Below are 22,980 nucleotides of genomic sequence, written 5' to 3'. Positions count from 1 at the left end.
CTTGCTCCATAAAGGTTTGTTAACTTGAACTGAAATGCCTAGTGATGGATAAGCCTCTCCAAATTTAGCTGGACTGGTCCTAACAAACAGTTCCTCACTAGTCATACTCAAAGCCTTTTCAGTTTATAGAGCCTACTCCAACAGACAAAACCTTTGGAAAAACTTCGGGGGGCACCAGAATAGATTATAGTCTAGGGCTGGGATCTGAACAAAAACTCAAAACCTGGAGGAACAGAGGCTGGATCTAGCTCAGCAGCACACCTGCTCTCTGGAACACAAATAGAACCAGAGGCAAAAGCAAATGCATAAAACTTCCAGGATTCCCTGATCTTTTGAGACTCTGAAAATAGAACATGAGCAAGGGAGGCCTCTCTAAAGTCAAAAGGCTGGTTTATGATCACAGATTAATGGCACTATAACCCCAAGAACACTGGAAGGTAAGGAAAAGGGTGTCTGAATATAAAAGAAGTTTCAGAGGTGTCATGTACCTTTTTTTTCTTTTTTAAAACCCCTACCTTCCACCTTAGAATCAATTCTAAGTATCAGTTCCAAGGCAGAAGGGGAGTAAGAGCTAGACAACTGGGGTTAAGTGACTTGCCTAAAGTGACATAGTTAAGAACTGTCTGAGGCCAGATGGTACCGACCACTGTGACTTGTAAACTCACAAATTTACATTATCAATGTTGTATAGTATTTTTGTTTATTGTGTTAAACATTTCTCAATTAAATTTAAATCTGGTTTGGACTGTGCTGTGTCATCTTGGCTCTTGACCAATTCATACTCAAATCATGGCTGACATTTTCATGCAACTTCAATGTTTGCGAAATACTTTACAAACATATTATCACGTAATTGTCATCACAACCCTATAAAGAGACCAAGGCTCAGAGACACTAAATGATCTGCTGAGAATTACACAGTTCTCAAGGGTCAGAGATGGGATTAAAAAACTCAATACTCTGCACCTCAACTTGCTGCCTTTACAATATTCCCAGGAGGCCATCTAGTTTCTGCCTGAACATAACAAGGAACTTGCTGACCTCCTGAAGCAATAGGATCTTGTTTGATTGGAAATGCTCCTATTGTTTGCAAGTTTTTCCTATACTGGGCTAAAAGGTCTCCCTGGATCACTTCCACTCAGTGCTTCTTATTCTTCAGGTAGGACCAACCAACATGACTTAACTTCTCTTCCACACAAGGGCCTGAAAACAGCTATCAACCCTATCTCTAAGTTTTCTCTTTTGGGTTGCTGAAACATAGAACAGATAACTGAAGCTAGAAAGAACTTAACATATCATCTAGCCCAACCCTCTTGTTTTGTATATGAGAAACCTAAATCTCAAAGGAGAACTGACCTGCCCAAATGCACATGAAAAGAGAGTTTTAACTTGGCTCTCTGCATGTAAATCATCTTATTCTTCTGAAAACGGGTTGTTGTAAGATGTCCTATGAAGGCTATAATGAGACTATGTAAGTAATAGGGGTTCAACTTACCCAGTGTCACCACCATGACTGGGATGCTGAGGCGCTGCCTTGTGCTCTGAGACAATCGCAAAAATCCATACTCCAGGGAATATTCCACTATGTACTCTTCTTGGGGCCATACTAAAAGAGAACAAGGAAAAAAGTGCTAAGCATTCCAGATGAAAAATATGAAAATTCCAGATTCCTAACTACAGCCCAAAAGAGCTATGTAACAAGCAACAAGATTATAGTATTTAGAGCTGAAAAATGTATGGGGTATCCAATCCAATCCTTCATTTTATAGGGGGAGACAAAGGCCTACAGGATATTATAACTAGTGAAAAGCAGAGCTGGAACTTGAATCCAAAAGCAAAGATTCCCATTATCACCATTATTTAACAGTGCTAGAAATGGTAGCTATAACAATAAGACAAGAATGAGAAATTGAGGGAATGAAATGAGCAAAGAGGAAACAAAATATCTTCTTTTTGCAGATAATTATTTACTTAGAATTCCTAAAGAATTAACCAAAAATTGAAACAATAAATTCAGTAAAGTTCCAGGATGTAAAATAAATCAACATCATCAGCATTTCTGTATGTTTACAATAAAACCCAGTAGGAAGGATTCAAAAGAGAAATTGCATTCAAAATAACTACAGAAGCTATAAAATATTTGAAAGTCTACATTTTAAGATGTACCCAGGAACTTTATGAATCCAACTATAAAATATTCTGCAGAAATAAAGACAGATCTAAATAATCAGAGAAACATTACCTACTTATGGGTAGATTGAGCTAATATAACAAAAATGATACTATTACCTAAATTAATTGAATATTCAGTGTTTATTAAACTACCCAAAGACACATTTTATAGAATCAGCTATCCCACTACTTAGACCTACATCCCAAATTGTTCAAAGAAAAAGAAAAAGGGCCTATTAAATGCAAAAAATATTTATAGCAGCTCCTTTTAGAATTGTCTAAAGCTGGAAGATGTCCTATTAGAAAATGGCTAAACAAATGGGCACAATATAATATTATTGTGCCATAAGACAATTTTATTATTGTGCCAAACAGGCACAACTTCTGAGGAAACTGGGAAGACACTATAAAATGATACATAGGCAAGTGGGCATAACTAGAGGGACAATTTACACGACATTACAGAGAAAACTTTTAAAGACTTTATAACTAGATCTGATTTATGTGAAGGTAAATATCACCCCAAAACTTAGAGGCAGAGGGATGTCCTTTCTTGAACTCAGAGTGATAGTGGCTAAGTAGATGGGCTATTTGCACTCAGTTCAATATTAATGAGTCCACAGGAGCTACCATACCATAGACAGGATTTGTCTAAGGAGGAACTAAATGGTAAATGTCAGAAATGGAGCTATCCAAAGTTCTCAATCTAATCAGAGTAGAACTGAGCCCATGAGTAGCTCCTATTATTTCTAGCCAGAGCAAGATAAACAATACCCAATTTTGGGGTGGAGGATCAAGAAGGAGCCAGGTCAACAAACTATGTTATATGAATATAAAAGAATACTATTATGCTACAAGAAATGACAAATACATGAAATTCAGAAAAACACAGTAAGATCTATATAAATTAATACAGGATAAAGAAAGCAGAATGAGGTCAGAATATGACTTCAATGATATAAGCAACAATAAAAGGTAGATGAACTCAGATTAAAGGCAGCAACCAAGAGTGGTTCCAAAAGACAGGTGATACTAATGCATTGCTGGTGGAGCTGTGAACTGATCCAACTATTCTGGAGGGCAATTTGGAACTATGCCCAAAGGGCTATAAAACAATGCAGACCCTTTGATCCAGCAATACCACTACTAGGTCTGTATCCCAAAGAGACCATTAAAAAGGGGAAAGGTCCTACTTGTGCAAAAATATTTATAGCTGCTCTTTTTGTGGTGGCAAAGAATTGAAAATTGAAGGGATGCCCATTTATTAGGGAATGGCTGAACAAACTGTGGAATATGGAATAGTCTATAGAAATTTGTGCTATAAAAAATTATAAGCATGATGATTTCAGAAAGAGCTGGGCAGATCTACTTGAACTAGTACAGAACAAAATAAGCAGAAGCAGAACACTGACAGCAATATTGTACGATGATCAACTGTGAAACACTTGGCTACTCTCAGTAATGATCTAGGACAATTATGAAAGGGCTCATGACAAAGAATGCTCTTTATCTCCAGAAAAAGAACTGCTGAAGTCAAATGCAGAACAAAGCATACTCTCTTTCATATTATTTTATTTACAGTTTTATGAGTATTCTCTTATAATAATGACCAACATGGAATTATGTTTTGCATGATAATACATATATAATCCAGGTAAATTACTTACTACCCCTAAGAGGGGGGAGGGAAAGGAGAGTGAGACAATTTGGCTCTTATAATTTAGGAAAAGTATGTTGAAAATTGTTGTTACATGTAACTGGGAAAATAAAATATCTTGGGGGCAGCTGGGTGGCTCAGTGGACTGAGAGTCAGGCCCAGAGATGGGAGGTCCTGGGTTCAAATCTGACCTCAGACACTTCCTAGCTATGTGATCCTGGGCAAGTCACTTAACCCCATTGCCTCGCCCTTACCACTCTTCTGCCTTGGAACACAATATTGATTCTAAGATGAAAGGTAAGGGTTTAAAAAAAAATACACATATGCACACATATATCTTCAAATAAAAAAGGTATGTTATGGAATACAATCCATTCTCTTGGCAGAGGTAGAAGATTTGCAGGGTGTTAAGACTGTTCTGTGGTATTAAAAAAAAACAAAAACTAAACCAATAAACCCAAGAGTGAGCAATAAAACTTTAAATGTTAGCCATCATTAGAAGCCTAAAGTGGGAAAGGAACTTGCTTAGAAGTCACCCAGAGCCAGAAGCTTAGCTAAGACCAAAGCCTGATTTCTGGCTCTTTCTATTAACATATAAAAGACACTGTGTCTTTGAACTGGCCTCTCTGAAAGTAGTCTGATATGTAAATATCAGCCCTATCTAGCAGGGACATTTGTTTTTCACAAGAGCTCATTTATTCCTACTTTTCCAACATACCTGAAGCAGGGAGGTATGCTTTGGGATAGGAAAAAGGGAAAAAGAATAACTAGTCAATATAAGGCAAATAAAATTATTTGGAAAATAGACATGAGGGGAAAATAAGAAAACAAAGGCATGAGATTAAAAGACTCTTCTCTCCCAATTCAGTAAAGTCCATGCTCCTAGGACCTATGTCCACAATCCTAACACAAACAGTCTTAATTCATTTTTAGCAATTACATTACTGGGGGTTGTCTTTTTTATTTTTTTAAACCCTTACCTTCAGTCTTGGAATCAATACTGGTAAGGGCTGGGCAATGGGGGTGAAGTGGCTTGCCCAGGGTCACACAGCTGGGAAGTGTCTGAGGACAGATTTGAACCTAGGACCTCCTTTCTCTAGGCCTGGCTCTCACTCCATTGAGCTACCCAGGTGACCCCCTGGGGGTTGTCTTTTGAAGATTTAGTGAATAGGATATTCTATGAACTCTTTCAAAGTCTATTTTGCCCTCTTGTTCAAGAACATCAGGGCAGTTTTCTTGGATAATTTCTTATAGTATGATGTCAAGATTTCTGTTTATTTCTGTTTTTAGGTAGACCCATGATTCTCAAATTTTCTCTCTGAGACTGGTTTTCATGGTCTATCATCTTGTCAGTGAGATATTTTATGTTTTCTTCCTTTTTGTCAGTCTTTTGACTTTGCTTTATTAATTCTTGTTTTATGAGATTACTGGCTTCCAATTGCCTAATTCTGGTCTTTAAAGACTGGTTTTCTGCTATACTATTTTGATTTTCCTTTTTGGTTTGGTCTATCCTGTCCTTTTCATGGCTTCCAGAATTTTGGTCTCCAATTGGGAGTTCTTGTCCTTTAAACTGTTATTTTATTTTTGAACTGTTTCCCACTTTTCTTGCCAAAATTCTTCCATCTTTTTCATAAGCTCTGATTTAAATTCTTCAAGAGCTTGTGGCCAATTTCCATGGCGGGGAGGGGGGAAAGAAGGTTTGGATGCATTTATTTGTATATCCGCTTCTGCTATTTCCTCTGTAGTCTGGGTTTTTCCTCCATAAAAATTATCCAGGATGATTGCCTTCGTCTTGTTCTTCTTGGTGTTGGGAAGTTGTTTTTCCTGAGCATTGTTTGCCATCACTATGCTGGTTTTTCCTTCCTTTTCCAGTCAGAAGTCTGAGTGTGGCTCTGTGTATGGAGCTAAGGAGCACGGTTTTTGCCTTAGGCCACCTCTAGAGTCTCTGAAGTTTCTAATGTTTGCTGCCCTTCTCTGTGCTATCTCCACGTGAGCTGAAGGTCTGCACTCTTCAGCTTGCTGGGGTCTCAAGTCTAGCTGCTCTCAGGGGTAGGTCTTTGGTGGTCTTAATCAACTGCCAAGGACCTAGAGGTGCCCCTCGCTTGCTCACTGATTCTAGTGAACTGGCTCTGGGTGGGGGTGGGGTGGGGGAGGGTTGATTAGCTGATGTTTTGGTGGAAGCTATTTCACCCCCTTATAGTGTGGAATTGCCCAAATCCCACTTACCTTCAATGCTTCGCCCTACTGTGTAGTCCCTTTGTTCATATGATTTTTTTTTTTGCCTTTTGAGGTAGTATATATCAGTAGGCAATGAGGAGAGGAAGAGTCTACCATCTACTCTGCTGCCATGTTTACCAGGAAGTCTCCCTTAATTCATTTTTAAAGAAGCAGAGCTTAAATACATTTCTCCATTTACAATGAAAAATCTAATGAATAGCTAGAAAAGCACTGAAAAGGCTGCCAGGTATTCAAACAAATGGATCTCCCTAAACTGATCTGATTCCCTTTCAACATAAGGTCAGTCTTAGGCAATGCAAGGATTATCAATCTGATTTTACAGATAAAGAAACTGAAGTTCAGACCAGCTAGAGTGTTTGCCCAAGATCACATGACCCACAAGCACTGAGGCCAAGAATTCAAACCAAGGTCTCCTGACTACCAATCCAGCCTTCCCTAATAAGGGCAGTATCTGCTCTCAAAGAGGATATACAACATACAAATAATTGTAATATAGATCAGTGCATAAAAGAGACGTGTAGTAAGGTCAGTATAAAAAGAAAGACAAATGTCCAACGTTGAAGTGGTGGTAATAGTTTGTAGAAATCAGAATCCTCTTTCCTTTTCCACAGTTCAGACCAGATCACAAAATTCTTTAAAAATAACATACAAAAATCTACTTGCCCTAAGCCTGGACCAAGATAACTGCTGACCACATCTGAGGCCTGTCCTTGACACTGGTAAAGGCCAAGATCTGTCATGTTCAGCATGTGCTGTAATCATTCCTCACAATTCTCTTCTGTGCTCTATCTCAGCAGTATAATTGCAACTCTCCTATACCAAGTATACCCAAAGTTTTTGACATTCATTCATTCACTCACATATTAAGGGCTTATGTATAAAATACTATGTAAAATAGTCACTGCCATCTAGGAATGAGATTCTTAATGCTACACTCTAAGGAGTGTTAGGCTTAATGAGAAAAGGATAATGAAAAGAAGCAGCAGAGTGATGTGAAAGACAGCTTTGAATTTTAAGCCAAAGGCTCTGAATTTCAATCTCAGCCATTTATTTCTTCTTGTTCTCCCTGTGTGAGACCATGGCCAAGGTACTCTGGACAATTTGTTTCCTGCTCTGAAAAAGAAGGGAGCTGGAAAATGGTCTTAATATCTCCTTCAGATCTGTTACATAAACCTATAAAATCTGGGCCTAAATTTGAATACAAGGCTTGATTACATTTGGGAAACTGAAATTCCTTCAATGATGTCAAGTGACTCTAAACTTCAAAAACTTTCTTTTTGTTACCAATAGTAGCTTAGTAATGCTACATGAGTATGAACTACAATCTCAGAAAAAATCTAACTGCTGATGTAAAGGGCAATAGAAAGAAATCATAGAGGCAGAAGGAATTTCAGAGGTCAACCAGGCCAACCCTCTCCTTTTACAAATGAAAAAACCAAGGTCCTTTTGGGGTTAAGTGCCTTGCCCATAGGGAAATATCAGAAGTGAATTAACACTCAAGAGTTTCAGACAGCAGAGCCCACCTGCTCTGTCCACTACACCAGGCTGCATATTAGCAACAATAACTTTTGCATGAAACAGCATAAAGCATCATTCTGCATATGTATGACCAGAAAAAGTGGTGAGTGAGCCAATCCTTTGTGATCACGAACTTTCTCCCTCAGCCCTCTGGTGGTAGATTCTAGGTGCACTGAGGTAACAGTAAGTATTAGAATTACAAGTGTATCCTACTGCTAGCAGGCAACTCTCAACACAAAAAGCACTTAATGTTTGTTGTACAGTTCTATAAGGGAGAGAGTTTATGACCCTCCAAGTTACAAGTTTGAGTGATCACTACTCTGATTAATTTCAGCAGTAGGCATTACCTTCTGGTCCCCCATCTTGTGGATTCTGACAAGTTGCTCTTTGAAATCTCTTCCCGTTCAAATGCTATGGTTAAAGACTCATAAGAATATAGCTTCGGGTTTTGAAGGGACTTTATAGGTCTAGTCTAAGTCCTATATTTTATAGATAAGGAAATTGAGGCACAGAAACTTTTAAGTAATTGCTTAGAAGTCACTCAGTAACCATGATTGGAATGCAGGGCCTCTGATAATGAATCTAACTAGCTTTTCTGTTAGTGTTGATGTGAAACGGAACCTCAAGTTTTGTCAATTCTACCTCAAAATTATATTTCATGTCTGTCCTCTTCTCTCCACTCCATAGCCACTACACTAATTCAGGCCCTGATGGCTTTTTTAAAATTTCATTCATTTTATTTTCAGTTTTGAATTCTCTCTCCCATGACCTAGTGGGAAAGCAAGGAGATCAAAGCCCAAACTCACAACAAGTATGCATAATCAAGTAAAACAAATTCCCATATTAGTCATGCCCCACCTCACCAAAAGGGAAAAAAAAAGGAATGAAAACAGGCTCTGGTTTGTACTCTGAGTCTATCCTCTCTCTCTGGAACAAAGAACATGTTTCCTCAGGAGTCCTCTGGTCCAATAACTCTTTGTGGCCCATTTCTTCAGCCTCATTTTATATTCTGTCCCCTTCATAAACTCTAGGTTCTGGCCAAATTGGGCCATTAGTTGTTCATGAAACTCGGTTGGGAATCTAAGTGGTGAAGTAGATAGATTGCTGGGCTTAGAGGCAGGAAGATTTATCTTCATCAGTTCAAATCTGATACTTCCTAGCTGTGTGACTATAGGCGGGAAGTCATTTCACTGTTAGCCTTAGTTTCCTTATCTGTAGAATGAGCTGGAAAAGGAAATGGAAAACCACTCCTGTATCTTTGCCAAAAAAACCCAAAACACCCCAAATGGAAAAGTCTGAAATGACTAAACAACCACCACAAATTTGGCATTTCATCATCTCCCTGCATCATTATCACCTTCCTTACCTTTGCCTTTCAAAATCCTCATTCCCCCTTCAATGTTTGGTTCAGAAACTATTTTCTCTGGGAAGTCTTCCCTGATTTGCCCAGTTGTTTGTACTTGCCCTTTACTTCTCTTTGTATTTTGCTTATTCATGTATGTGGTGTTATTGCTCTAGTTAGAGTGATGACAAAACTTTTAGAGATGCAGTGCTAGGCCTTGCCACCACCCTACCCATATATATATACACACACATACATATACATATATAAATAAAATGAGATCTCACACACACACCGGGTGTGTGTGTGTGTGTGTGTGTGTGTGTGTGTGTGTGTGTGTGTGTGTACAGTGATCTCATTTTCTTCCCAATTACACGTAGAAACAATTTTTATCAATTGTTTTCTGACATTTTAGGATTCAGATTTTCTCTTCCTGAGAGAGTAAATAGTCTGATACAGGTTATAACACTTTTGTGCAATACATATTTCCATATTGCTCATGCTGTGGCTAACCTGGTGATGACATATATACGTTAAAAAAAGTCACGAAGGAAATAAAAGTGGAAGATGGCCTGCTTTGCTCTGCAATTGGACTCCAATAGTTTCTTCTTTGGTTGTGGATAGCATTTTGTTTGGATCCTTTGTGGATATCTTGGGAAGTTACTTTGCTAATAATAGTTTAGCCCTTCACATCTAATCATCATATACTATTTCTGTTACTGTATATTATTCTCCTGGTTCTGTTCACTTCACTTTGTATCAACTCATATAAGCCTTTCCAAGTTTTTCTGAACTTACCCCTGTTTGTCATGCCTTATGGTACAATACCATTACAACCATATACTACAACTTGTTCATCCATTCTGCAAGTGATAAGACAACCCCTCAAATTTCCAATTCTTTGCCACTACAAAAAGAACAGTTAAAAATAGTTTTTGCACAAGAAGGTCCTTTCCCCATATCTCTGATCTCTTTGGGTTACAAACCCAGTAGTGGTATTGCTGGGTCAAAGGGTATGAATAATAAGTTTTATAGCCTTTTGGGTGTGGTTCTAAATTGCTCTCCAGAATAGTTGCATCAGTCCACAGTTCCACCAACAGTGTATTAGTGTCTCAATTTTCCCATATCCCCTCCAACATTTATTACTTTTCTTTTTGGTCATGGCCAATCTGATAGGTGAGAGGTGGTAGCTAAGAGTTGTTTTAATTTGCATTTCTCTAATCAAATAAAAGTAATTTGAAGTGTTTTTCTATATGACTATAGATAGTTTGAACTTCTTTATCTAAGAACTGCCTGTTCATATTCTTTGATCATTTTTTCAATTGGGAAATGCTTTGTATTCTTATAAATTTGATTCCGTTTTCTATATGTCTGATAAATGAGGTCTATGTCAGAGATACCTGCTGTAAAATTTCTCCCAAAATTTGTTGCTTCCCTTTTAATTCTTTATTGCAGTGTTAAAAGAGATACTTTACAAAATAATGATGAACTTCATTTGGAGGAACAAAAAGTCTAGAATTTCAAGGGAAACCATGGAGGGAAAAAAGTACAAATTAAAGGGGTATAGCATTTACTAAATCTCAAATTAATATTATAAAACAGTAATCAGAACTATTTGGTTCTGATTTTTAAAAAATATATCTACTGAACAGACTAAAGTAATAAAAAGTTACAATTGAGAACAGTAACTCACTTACTGTCTAATAAACACAAGAATATAAATTACCAGGGGAAGACTGCTGGGAAAATGAAAAGAAGTAATTTGATTAAATCAATAGCTTACAGTATACATCAAAATAAGCTTAAAAAAAGACGGACAACCTGAGTATAATAGGTCACATTCGGAAAAAAAAAAGAAAATGAAAGTGCCTTTAACAATTATGGTTAGCAAGAAAATCCCCCACCCCCCCTTCTCTAATTAGATTTTATTTTGGGATCTGCATCCTTTCCCTTGCTCAACTTTCCCTTTCTTCAATTGAGAAAACCAATAAAAACAAAAAAAAACCGGTTACAAAGATGTATAATTGAGCAAAACAAATTCTCACATTGTCTGTGTCCTAAAAAAATAGTCTTAATCTGTACTCTAAATAGAAGAATCATTAATGTAATATAAAAGAAATAAAAAGACAAAATAGATAATTTAAATTATACAAAATTAAAAAGCTTTTGTATATTAATGAAACCAATGAATAGAAGAGACATAAATATTTGTATCAAATATCACTGATAAAAGTTTGATATCCAAGATATATAGGAAATATTAAATATTTGCATATTTAATAATATTTAACATTAACAAATTATTGATACCAAGAGTCATTCCTTAATAGTAAATGGTCAAAAGACAATTTCCAAGAGAAGAATTGCAAACTATAAATGATCACTTTAAAAGCACTAATAGAAAGTGAAATATCATGCAGAAATCCTGCAAATTAACAAAGATGTGCCTCCTTCCCCAACAAAAAAAGGGAACAACCAATTTTGGAGGAGCTGTGGTAAGGTAGGCACACCCATACACTGTTGGAAGAGGTTTAAACTTCTCTAACCATTCTGGACAGCAATTTAGAATTATGTATGAAACATGACTAACCTCTCTAGTCCTTTAAACAAGCTATCCCATTGTTGGACATATACCCCACAGAAGTTAAGACAGAAAAACAATGGTCCAATATATACTAAAACAGTCATAGCGGAACTCTATAGTAGGAAACAATTTAAACAAAATGGGTGCCCACTAATCAGAGAATGGCTGAAAAAGCTATGGTATATAAATGTGATGGAATATTGTTGTATAGTAAGAAATAATGAATATGTGGAATACTGAAAAAAAGGAAAGATTTAAATAATTTGGTATAGAGCACCACTGGTGAAGGATAAATATAAAGTCTTGCACTTTATATTTTAAAAAAAAAATCCAAAATGAGGAAACCATGTTAAGAAAACTTTTCTCAAAAAGGTCTGAGAGGAAGGAAGATTAGTGGGCTACAGGTTCTAAAAAAGCTAATGTAATCTCTAACTGCACTGAGTAGTGAATTCCAAGAACAAGCAGAATGGCAAAAGCCTCCTAACAACTGGAGCCTTACAGAGATGTATTGGGTTATCTTACAAGGCAATTTCTCAACTAAAGCAAGGGTTCTTCACTTTTATCACATCATGGTTCCTTCCTGGCAGTCTTGTGAGGTCCAAGGACCCCTTTTGAGAATGATGCCTTTAAATGCATAAAATACATAGGATTACACCCTTCCAATTCGAAAACCTTTGTCAATTGTAATTAGAATGACTCCAAGGTCCCTTCCACTACACCATGCTAATCTCTAAAGACTTGGACCCTAAATCTCTGTTGTTTAGCTTAAACCAAGGCTAGAGGACAACTCTGATGAAAGAAATTACATTAAATTGCACTCAAAGGGCCCCATAACTTCTCTCCCCAAACAGATGCCCAGAAAGATAGTCCCATGACTGGTCAATCCTACTTCATTTACTCTTGAGGCTTATCATCCATATGCTGACTTGACTCAGAAAATGTCAGGGGAATGAATGAAAAATAAACAAATGAAAAGTTTAAGTGAGAAGGAAGAGGGGAAAGTTGGTGGAGAGGGAAAGAACAGGGTACCAAAAGAAGTTATCTTTACCTGCTCTGGCTAGCATCTCAAATTCCGACACAGTCTCGATCAGAGGCTGCATACCTTTAGTCGTCGCCTCAGTGAAGGAAATATCCTGGCTTTGGTTCTTGGCCATCTCACTCAATGATTCAGGGTTGCTCACCCGGGAAGGCTTCAGGAACACCTTTGGTTCAATGTCCAGCTCAAACTATTTAAGAAAAATGGAATCAAGAGAGTTAGCAAAAACTTGAAAGTGAATATTGAACAGCTAATATCTATAGCATTTTTAGTTTAGCATTTAGTACAAAATGTTCTTGGTGACACAATACTGGGAAGAATGTGGTCCACCTTAGAGTTGAGGACACTTAGGCTCTGAGAAAAGAAATGGCCTATGCTCACAAAGTGATAACATCAAGACTCCAAACTAGGCCAATTCTAGAGTTTTTCTTAACTGTAATCTAAATCACTATGCCAAAAAATGTAGACAACTGTTTGCATAAAGTGGCCAAAAAACTTAGTCCTATCTCAGGACCAAGAGAAGTCCTATTCTTCTCAGGGATAACTACTTCCTGAGGATCCAAGCATACTGAACAACTAACTAAATTCTTTACTGGACTGAGCCATCTGCCAGGATGTTGAGCTGGCAGCAAAAATGAACACTTTATGCACCAATAATTTTCAATGACCTAACCCCAAGACGAAAAACTGAACAGCTAAAATTGTTTGTCATTATGAACAGGAATATGTGCAAGCATGGTGTTGTTCTCTAATTCTCTCTTATACACAAATACAATATCTTAGAGAAAGATACTAATTAAATCCAAGCACCAACCCAACCATATGGGGAGTGGGCTATATATAGAGTACTATGGTTCCAGGTACAACACTGACCAGGCAATACTAAACTCCAAAAGTTTAACAGATTTAAATACTGTATAACCAAGTCAATCCCCCAAAATATAGGAATTTAAATACAATGGGTTTCCTACTTTTTCATGGGAAGGCTAGTTTTAAGCCTCCAGCAACTCAAAAAATTTTAGAGAGTGAATTGACTTTCACTACCAAATTTGCTGTTTGACCCTATATTAACAAGTCCCTCCCTTTCTCTCAGCCTCAGTTTCCTATAAAGTTTCTTATGGTTCTTCTAAATCATTTGGGTTACCTCTTTCATTTAATTATTTTTCTTTATTAAGAAAAAAGATTTATTTTAAACCCTTTCCTTTTGTTTTATAATTAATACTAAGTATCAGTTCTAAGGCAAAAGAGCAGTAAGAATTGCTTATATAATTTGTATAGGACTTAAATAATTTGCATAGCTATACAACTGGAAAGTAGCAGACCCCAAACTCAAATATACTATGTCCAGAACTCTTTTTCTATATCAAACTACTTGTAAATTATGCCCTGGAAAAGGGGTGAGAAGTAAAGTTTCAGGGGAAAATGTTTTCATTTTCTCAGGAAGCAGGGTTACTGGTTTAAAAGAAAACAAAAAATCTAGAGGAAGTTAAAAAAGGTTTTGCCTGAATTCTTTTATGGTTTTCCCCATTTTGTGAAGTTCTAAGATAGCAATGTGACCTACCTAAATTTATCCTTCTCTGGGCTGACCTAGGCCTGGTTATACTTAGGGTAAAGCAGGGATTATATAACCTTTTTACCAGAATCCTTAACAGAGGAGCAAGTATTTTTCTAGAAGAGTTCAGCAAGAGATCTATCTAATCCCCTGGAAAACTGAGGATCATTCAGAAGGGCTACAACTTATAATGATTCCTAATACAGCTTTTCTACAGCCTCTACTCACTGACCTTAGTTCTCCACATGGAGGCCAGCAGAGGAAAGTAAAATTTTGCTTCCATATGACATTCAGATATTTGAAAACAGTGATTCCCACCCCATCCAGATGGCCAGATGATCAGTCTGGGAGAAAGAACATTAAACTTGGAACCCAGAAAATCTAAGACTGAGTCCTGGCCTGGTCATTTATTTTGCAAGACAAAGAGCAAGTCTCAATTCAGTTTCCTCTTCTACAAAATGAGGGTGATAAAACAGGCACTTCCTAATTGTTAAACTGATGTGCTACCATTCAAGAAGACTACGAATCATGAAATTCTCTTCTGAAAAGTATTTGGCCTTAAAAAGTTACTTCTCTCAAGAGTTAACATTCAACTGGATGCATACCTAGTGCCATGGAAAGAACTAGAGCAGAGTTCAAAGTCAATGCTGTACCTTTGCACTGTGGGTCCCCCATTCCTGGCATGCACTCCCTCATTACTGTCACCTCTGAGTTCTTCTCTCCTTTTAAAGACAAAATTCAAAAACTACCTTCTACATGAAGTGTTGGCTGACTCTCAGCCTCAGTAGGACTAAAGTCAATCAGGTGTCTGCAATAAATCCCACACTACTAGGAGTGAAGGGCCACCAGGCTGTCTGAGGAGGGGCCAGCCCAGGTTGGCAAAATTGAGTTGCAGGTTAAAGCTTCTGCACAAGTCAGTAGTAAGATTAAACTGAGTGGCTGCTGCATTTCCAGCCTATACAAGATAACAAGGCCCAACCTACAGATCAACAGCAGAGAATGTTTGATGATTGACTCAGATATTATTTCACTAGAAATATAACTTTAGTTCAGTAATTTTCCTTCTTTTACATTCAGGTTTCCCACCTGAAAACAAGGGAATTGGACTAGGTCTAGTCTAGCTTTAAATGCTAAGAGTCCATGTGTGTACTTGAAATTGACACACAGTAGAGTCCAGGGCGATAATAATTTTCCAAGTTGCTTGTTGCCAAGTGCTCTTGATTTACTGAGAGCTTTTCTCCTCAGTTTCTTGAAGGAGAAGAAGCTGTCATAGGGGCTTGCCTCTTCTGACTTTGGAGAGGGAAGAACTACGTCAGTATTCTCTATGAAGAGAATCTGACAGTTACTTTTAACAATTTGATTTTAGATATTACTTTAAGGAGTTCATTATCAATTTAATGTTCATTGATTAGTTAGTTAATCTAGATAGTGAAGTTATTATCAGTTAGGCAGCATAGGACAGAATAGGCCTGCTTTGTGGGCAAGGAGATCCTGCGAAGAAAGACAGAAGTAGGGTTCTTTATAAATTTTAGTACAGGATTTCGGTTTTTAAGGATTAATAGATATAATTTCCTTTTTCCTACCTCCTATTTCCTGTCCCTAACTCTCCTCCAAATAAATAAGGACACTTGATTTACCAAGCAGCTCTCTGCAACTTCATCGACCTGCACCAATAATATTTATCCATAACAGCTTGGCTATAACAAATATTTATTAGCTATAACAGCTATTTTTCACCTATAACACTTTCATCCGTAGAATGCTCTCAATGCTTATCTATACCTCCTGGCTTCCTTCAAGCCCCAGCTAAAATAACTTCCTGCAATAAGCCTTTCTTGATCCTCCTTAATACTAGTGCCTTTCTTCTGCTGATCATCTCCTGTTTACATCTTCTTTGTCCATAGTCATTTGCATGTTGTTTTCCCCCATTCAGACTATAAACTCTTTGGGAAGGAACATGCCCCATCTTTTGCTTTTCTTTGTATTCTCAGTGTGCAGCATAGTGCCTGACACAGTTGCTTAATCAATGTTTGCTAGTACTTAAAAGGTTTAATATGTTTTTTTTTCTGGGAAACAAAACAAAACAAACCTCAGTTGCCATTTAGAGTCATCTAGCATGCCACCCTGGTATAGCTTACCTTGACTGAGCTATTCTCAAACATTTCTACTGTCATTTCATCGTCTTCCTCCTCCTCTTCTTCCTCTTCAGTCTCTATTACCATGCCTGGGAAGCTCTCTGCATCACAAAACTGGAGGAAGATCGGAGCTCGGCTGGAGTTATGTTGAATTTCTACTCGAAGGATACCATCTCTGGGCCACTTGTCTCTCACATGCTCCAAGCAATTAATAGGTGTTCGGGAGAAGGCAATGTGGATGTAGGCCAGGATGAAAAGCACAAAGAGTGCCTAAAAACACGAGGAAACAAGAAGAAAATAAAAATCAATTCAGTTCATATATACCCAAAGGGTGTTAAAAGACTGCCTACCCTTTGATCCAGTCATACCACTGCTGGGTTTATATCCCAAAGAGATAATAAGGAAAAAAAACTTGTACAAAAATATTTATAGCCACCACCTCTTTGTGGTGGAAAAAAATTGGAAAATAAGGGGATTCCCTTTGATTGGGGAATGGTTGAACAAATTGTGGTAACTGTTGGTGGTGGAACACTATTGTGCTAAAAAGAATAATGAACTGGAGGAATTCCATGAGAACTGGACTGACCTCCAGGAATGGATGCTGAGTAAAAGAAACAGAACCGGTAGAACCTTATACAGAGACAGATACACTGTGGTACAATTGAATGTAATGAACTTTTCTATTAGCAACAAGGCAATGATCCAGGACAATTCTGAGGGACTTATTGGAAAGAACACTATCCACATCCTGAGAAAAGAACTATGGGAGCATATGATTGTGGATGTAGACTCTAAACGATCACCCTAGTGCAAATACTAATAAAGCGGAAATAGGTCTTGATTAATGACACATGTAAAACCCCATAGAACTGCTTGTTGGCTAGGGGAGAGGGGAGGGAGGAGGGAGGAGGGGAAGAAAAGAACATGATTCATGTAACTATGGAAAAATACCCAAAATTAAATAAACAAAAATTCAATTCAGTTCAACAATCATATATTAAGTGATATTTTTGTGGGAAATACTACAGTACAACAAAGAGAAAAAGAGACATTCAATTAATACAAAGTAAAATTAATCTATGTAGTACTTGTGCTTGTGGATGAGAGAAGTAGAGATAAGAGTAAGTAGGAGAGAAAAAAGGTCAAGGCTAACTCAAAGTACAGCTAGTCATTTTGGGACTGAACAGATTCTCTATCTGTTAGAGGTCCTCAAACAAAGACTAAATGATCACTTATTGACTACATTGTAGTGAAGGTCACTTTATAGGCTCTACAAGGTGACTTCTGATGGGCTTTTTAATGCTGATGTTCTGTAAATAAAAGTCTAGTAGGGGGATAAGACCTAAAATTAATTGTATAGTATCCAAAGAAAGAAGGACAATTTCAAGCTAAGCAATTAGGGAAAGCTCCTGGAAGACATGCAATCCAACTTGTGTCTGGAATTCAGCAGGCAGAGATGGATGTGGGGATGAAGAGAGCACATTTCAATGGAAGAGAAGAGAATGAGCAAACACATAGAAATAGGAAAGAATACATGTTCAGGGAACACTGTGTGGTCCATATCAGTGAGGGGAAAATGTGAGATAAGGCTGGATAGCCACAGTGGTTCTAGTTATAGAAAAATCAAAAGAACTCTTTCAGGAGATGGTGAGAATGAATGTTTACAAGGATAATGCCAGCAGTTCATATACTTTACTGGATTGTTGTTAAGGCTCAAAAAAAAAAATAAGGTATGTAAAACAGTTTTGCAAACTTTAAGGCACTATAATTAAAGGTCTAGTATTGTTAAAAGTGGGAAATAGATAATTACTTTCTGGGGAAGTTATAAATAGGATTCATGACTTGAACAGAGGCTGAACCAGCTTTTGAGTCCATTCCAAAGCAGGCTATGATTTTATGATTTTTTCCCCTCAAGGGAGATGAACCAAATAATCTACTAGTCAAAAACAAATCCTGTTTCAGCAACCATAGCTACTGAGGAATGAATTACTTCTATAGGTTCATTGTCTGCCTTGTGCTCTCTATTATGAACCGGAAGATTTTATCATGCAGCTTTAGATAGTGAGATCTGATGACTCAAAAAAGGATGAGCCTGACAGAAGAGAAAGCCTTTGCCAGTCACTTTCACAGACTCCACACTCTTACTATACAACAATTAAGTTGAGGCTATATCCAGTTTTCATGGAATGGATATCATTAAGATCCTTGTGGAATTTCAGCAAGAATCTATTTCCTTGATTAAACAAAAGCCAATGGAAATAGAGCAAATGGGTAAGAGCCATATTCCTAGGAAAGAAAGTATATCATACATATTTTCTTTAACCACAGGGATCTCTAGAATGGAATGGGGTTCTCCTGTACAACCAAGCTATTCACTACTTACATATTCCTTCAGAGGAAGCTTTGATTCAAATAGAGATGTTCTGCTCTCCACAACAATGTGCTACCTCTGGGGGCAGGGACCTAAGAGGATGTCTTGTGAAGCACATGGAGCAAGTATTGTCAACTGTATTTTACAGATGATGAAACTGAGGTCCAGAAAAACAAGAGACTGTTTCAAAGAATTAGAAAATGGGTGAGTCCCTGTACCTGGCCCTGAAGGGAAGTTCACATTTGAGCTTCCCTTCATCACTGAAAATACTTTTGATTACCTCTATCAAAAGTATCTGTACAGTTTTGAACCAATATTGAACAGTTTTGATTACATCTATTTTGTGTAGCTCGCCATTATCATTTTTATGGTCTTTGTCATCTTTCTACTACACTGCAGCACTTCTCAATCAACAAGAATTTATTGGTTGCCTACTAAGCATTCCTTGCTTACTGTGGAGGATATGTAATTTAAGTGTCTAGAGAAGAAAGGGTAGAGGCTATGTGCCAGTCTGGACTAACAGTCAGAAGGCATGTCTAAGTATTAGTCACAGTTCTGCCACTACCTTGGGAAAATCAATTCCTTTCCTTGGGTCTCGGTTTCCTCATCTATAAATCCTAATCCTGACAATGACTGGCTCATATGGTTGTTCTATAAATCAATCAAAGGAAAATGGAGATAAGGAGCTTTGTAACTAAAAAAAACGTGGTTCTCAAAAGAGTTGTCCTGGATTGCATGGGACTTATATTTATTATCACCTTTGGGTGATCACAAATTTTTAGCAAACTACTTACAATGGCATATACTTACACAGGCTCTCAATTCCCCCATAGCAAGAGACAGCTGGGATTACTCAGGGCAAAGAATAATACTGTGCTGCCGTGAGCAAAAGAAAATTGAGAACTGTTGCCACGAAGTGTTACATAAATGCCAGCTATTATTAGCATCATCTATGAAGAAGAAAATACTCTCAAACTGTAACTGAATTTTTCAGAGCAAATGCTGTACATATAGATTTGGGTCACTGCTGTGTCACCATGTGACCTTATAGTCACAACCTTGGAAGTTTTATCTTCTAGGTTTAGAAATTATTCCCAAATCCCACAAGCAGAAGATAACATGTCCCTTTCCCTCCTCCAACACTACCTTTCACAACCTACCAACTGCAAACCAAACCTTCCACATGTTTCCAAATACCTAGATTCTAAACCAGCCAATTGGACTCATATGCTTGTCCCTTAAGATTCCTTGGCTTCTTTTTCTTCACACAGATTTGTGTTTTAAGACCAGATTCTACTTCTACTTCTACTTCTTCTACTACTACTACTACTTCTACTACTACTACTACTACTACTTCTACTTCTACTACTACTACTACTACTACTACTACTACTACTACTACTACTACTACTACTACTACTACCACCACCACCATATCTCAAGTTCAAATGTTCTCAGTGGTCAGCTAGCCCACTGAGAGATCAACATCAAGTTCAGGAAGCTGAGATGTTTATTCTGGAAATGTAAATGAAGAGTTCATCAGCCTACAAGGACTGTACTAAATCAGTGCTTGGGGCTACAATCCAAATTCCTATCTGGAGTTCATAAATTCAGATCCTCAGTACAAATAACAGAAAAGCATGACAGGTTTGATCTAGAAAATATTAAAAGACTATTTTTAGAACTGGAAGTAACCATTAGTGTGATGATTATGATAAAGATGATGACAGTACATTTATATAGAACTTAATAGTCACAAAGCCTTTTATATCTATGATCTCACTTGATCCTTATAGAATCATAGGAATTTAAGTGTTGGACTAGGCTTTAGAGAACATTTTTGGAAAAACAAGAATCTCACAGTTGAAAAGGACATCAGTGCACATCCAGTTCAATCCATTCCTGATTTAGAATTCTCCTTAGTCCTTCCCCCTGAGATTATCTCCAATTTAACCTATATGTATTTGTGTCTACACATATACAGCTTGCATATCAATGTTTGCATATTGTCTTCCCAGTTGTGAGTTCTTTGAGGAGAGAGACTGTTTCCACCTTTCTTTGTATACCCAGCACCTAAAATACAGAGCTTGGCACAAAGTAGGTGCTCAAAAAAATGCTTTGTTGACTTGGCTTGACTCTCTGCAATATCCCTTTTACAACCCAAGTGATCAGTGATCATCCAACCTCACTTCATCTCTCTAGGCTCATCCCTCATGTGTGATATGCTAGGCACTGTGCTAAGCAATGAGGATACCCTGTAAGGGCTCACATTCTAACAGAACATCTCTAACACTACCCTTTATATACAAAAATGATGGGGGAAGCAGGTGGCTCAGTGGATTGAAAGCTAGGCCCAGAGAAAGGAGCACCTGTATTCAAATCTGGCCTCAGACGCTTCCTCACTGTGTGACACTAGGAAAGTCACTTAGGCCCGACTACTTAGCTCTTACTGCTTTTCTGTCCTGGAACCAATACACAGTATTGATTCTAAGATGGAAGTTAAGGTTTTAAAAAAGAATGACATTGCTGACTTGTCACTAATGTACTAATAAAGAAAAAGTCATTCTTTTTATTTGCTTCTACACCTGGGCAGGGCCAGAGTTTTGCTATCAGTAGCCACATCATGAGAGTAGCTAAATGCTACTATACATCTTCACTTCCTCTCCTTTCTTCTAACCCTCTGCAATCTAATTTTCTGATCTCATCACTCAAATGAAACTGCTCACTCACCAGAATTATCCATAATCATCAATGGCTTTTTTTCCCCTCCAATTTTCATCTTTCTTGAAATCTCTGGAACATGACATTGTTGATTACCTTCTCCTGACCACTTTCTCTTCTCTGGGTTTTCATAATACTATTTTCTTGATTCTCCTACTAGTCTAACTACTTCCTCGGTCTCCTCTACTAGATTTTCAGTCATGTCATGCCTATTAAAGCATATATCCCCAAAAGTTCTGTTCCAAGTTCTTGGTTTTTTTCCTCTAGGTGATCCTCTGAGCTCTCATGGATTCATTTAGATCTCTACAGAGATAATTCCAGGAATACATATATATACACAAAACCCCAATCTCTCTAGAGTTCCAGTACCATATCACTGAATGCCTACTAGGCATTCTGAAATGTATATCCAATAGACACCTCTAACTTAATCTGTTGAAAATAGAATTCATTATAATCTTCCTCTCCTCTTCAAACCAATCCATTTTTTGAATTTTTCTTTTTCTGTAGAAGGCAACCACCATTCTTCTTGTCTTCGACTTATAACCTCTTCTCACTCTTTCACATCTTACATATCCAAGTCTGGTCAATTCTACCTCTAATCAATTTGACTAATATTTTCTAAATGCTTAATATGCTGAGTACCAGGGATACAAAGATGAAAACTAAACAGTACCTATACTCAAGGAACTTACATTCTATGAAGAGAAAGTATAAATATACAGATAAGTAAATAAAGGAAATCTGAGGAGGGAAAGCTAGCATTAACACCTGGGAGTTCAAAGAAGTTCAGAGAAACTTGTGAGCCTTGAATGAAAATAAGGATTCTGGGAAGAAGTATATTCTAGGTTGGAGGGAAAGCTTGTGCAAATGCAAAGAGATTAAATGTTGAGTTTGAGGAATGCTGAGTAGTATCAATATTATATGGCTGGACTACAGTCTGCATAAAGGGGTAAAATATGGGTGGCTCAGTGGATTGAGAGCCAGGCCTAGAGACAGGAGGCCCTAGGTTCAAATCTGGCCTCAGATACTTCCCAGCTGTGTGACCCTGGGCAAGTCACTTGACCCCCATTGCCTAGCCCTTACCATTCTTCTGCCTTGGAGTCAATACACAGTATTGACTCTAAGATGGAAAGTAAGGGTTAAAAAAAAAAAACTAAACTGGAAAGAGAAATTGGAGCCAGATTTGTTAAGGGCCTCAAATGAGAAGCTGAGTGTACACTTAAGTGTAACCAGCTAAGACCACTTCTGTAGATTTGCAAAAGAGAATGCTAGAAATACACCACACTAGAATCAAATCTCTCGGCTCTACAACAACTTGGTGCCTCAGATTTGTGAAGTCATTTAGGCTTTATCCTCTGCTTCAAACAATAGAGTGTAATGTCTATCCTCATACCGTTTTTTCAAGTTGCCAAATAAGAAAATAAAATGTTAATCTGATGAGTCAGTTTAGCTTCACTTTACTGAGAACAAGTTCTGGTTACTCTACTAGGGGGAAAAAATCCAAATAAGACTATCTGTGTGATTCTTAGATTGCTCTCATGTGAATTTCAAAACTACTCAACCCTGTTCAAACCATTCTTTAGAGGATGGGATTTGGCTATGTCCTGATCAATAACAATAGAGATACTTGGAATGACAGAATCAGGCCTTG

The 22,980-nt window shown here is 37.6% G+C and overlaps 1 protein-coding gene across 5 annotated transcripts in view; it reads right to left on the bottom strand.

Annotated features, from left to right (window-relative positions):
- Nucleotides 1-22,980, bottom strand: part of TMEM259 (transmembrane protein 259) — a 52,819-nt gene that overhangs the window by 15,685 nt on the left and 14,154 nt on the right. For 4 of the 5 annotated variants that reach the window (XR_465844.3, XR_465845.3, XM_016432244.2 and 1 more), the window contains exons 2-4: nucleotides 16,238-16,504; nucleotides 12,560-12,737; nucleotides 1,496-1,606 (exon numbers count right to left, since the gene is read on the bottom strand). Coding sequence is in view for 3 of the 5 variants with exons in the window: in XM_016432244.2 (XP_016287730.2) it covers nucleotides 1,496-1,606; nucleotides 12,560-12,737; nucleotides 16,238-16,504 (556 nt within the window). In the remaining 2 variants the exon portion in view is untranslated. The remainder of the gene's footprint in view (nucleotides 1-1,495; nucleotides 1,607-12,559; nucleotides 12,738-16,237; nucleotides 16,505-22,980) is intronic. The other variant, XM_007489384.3, reaches the window with a different exon arrangement.

The sequence above is a fragment of the Monodelphis domestica genome, chromosome 3 (assembly GCF_027887165.1).
Source record: "Monodelphis domestica isolate mMonDom1 chromosome 3, mMonDom1.pri, whole genome shotgun sequence".
In the NCBI taxonomy this organism is placed as follows: Eukaryota; Metazoa; Chordata; class Mammalia; order Didelphimorphia; family Didelphidae; genus Monodelphis; species Monodelphis domestica.
This window is presented reverse-complemented; position numbering and strand designations above follow the sequence as displayed.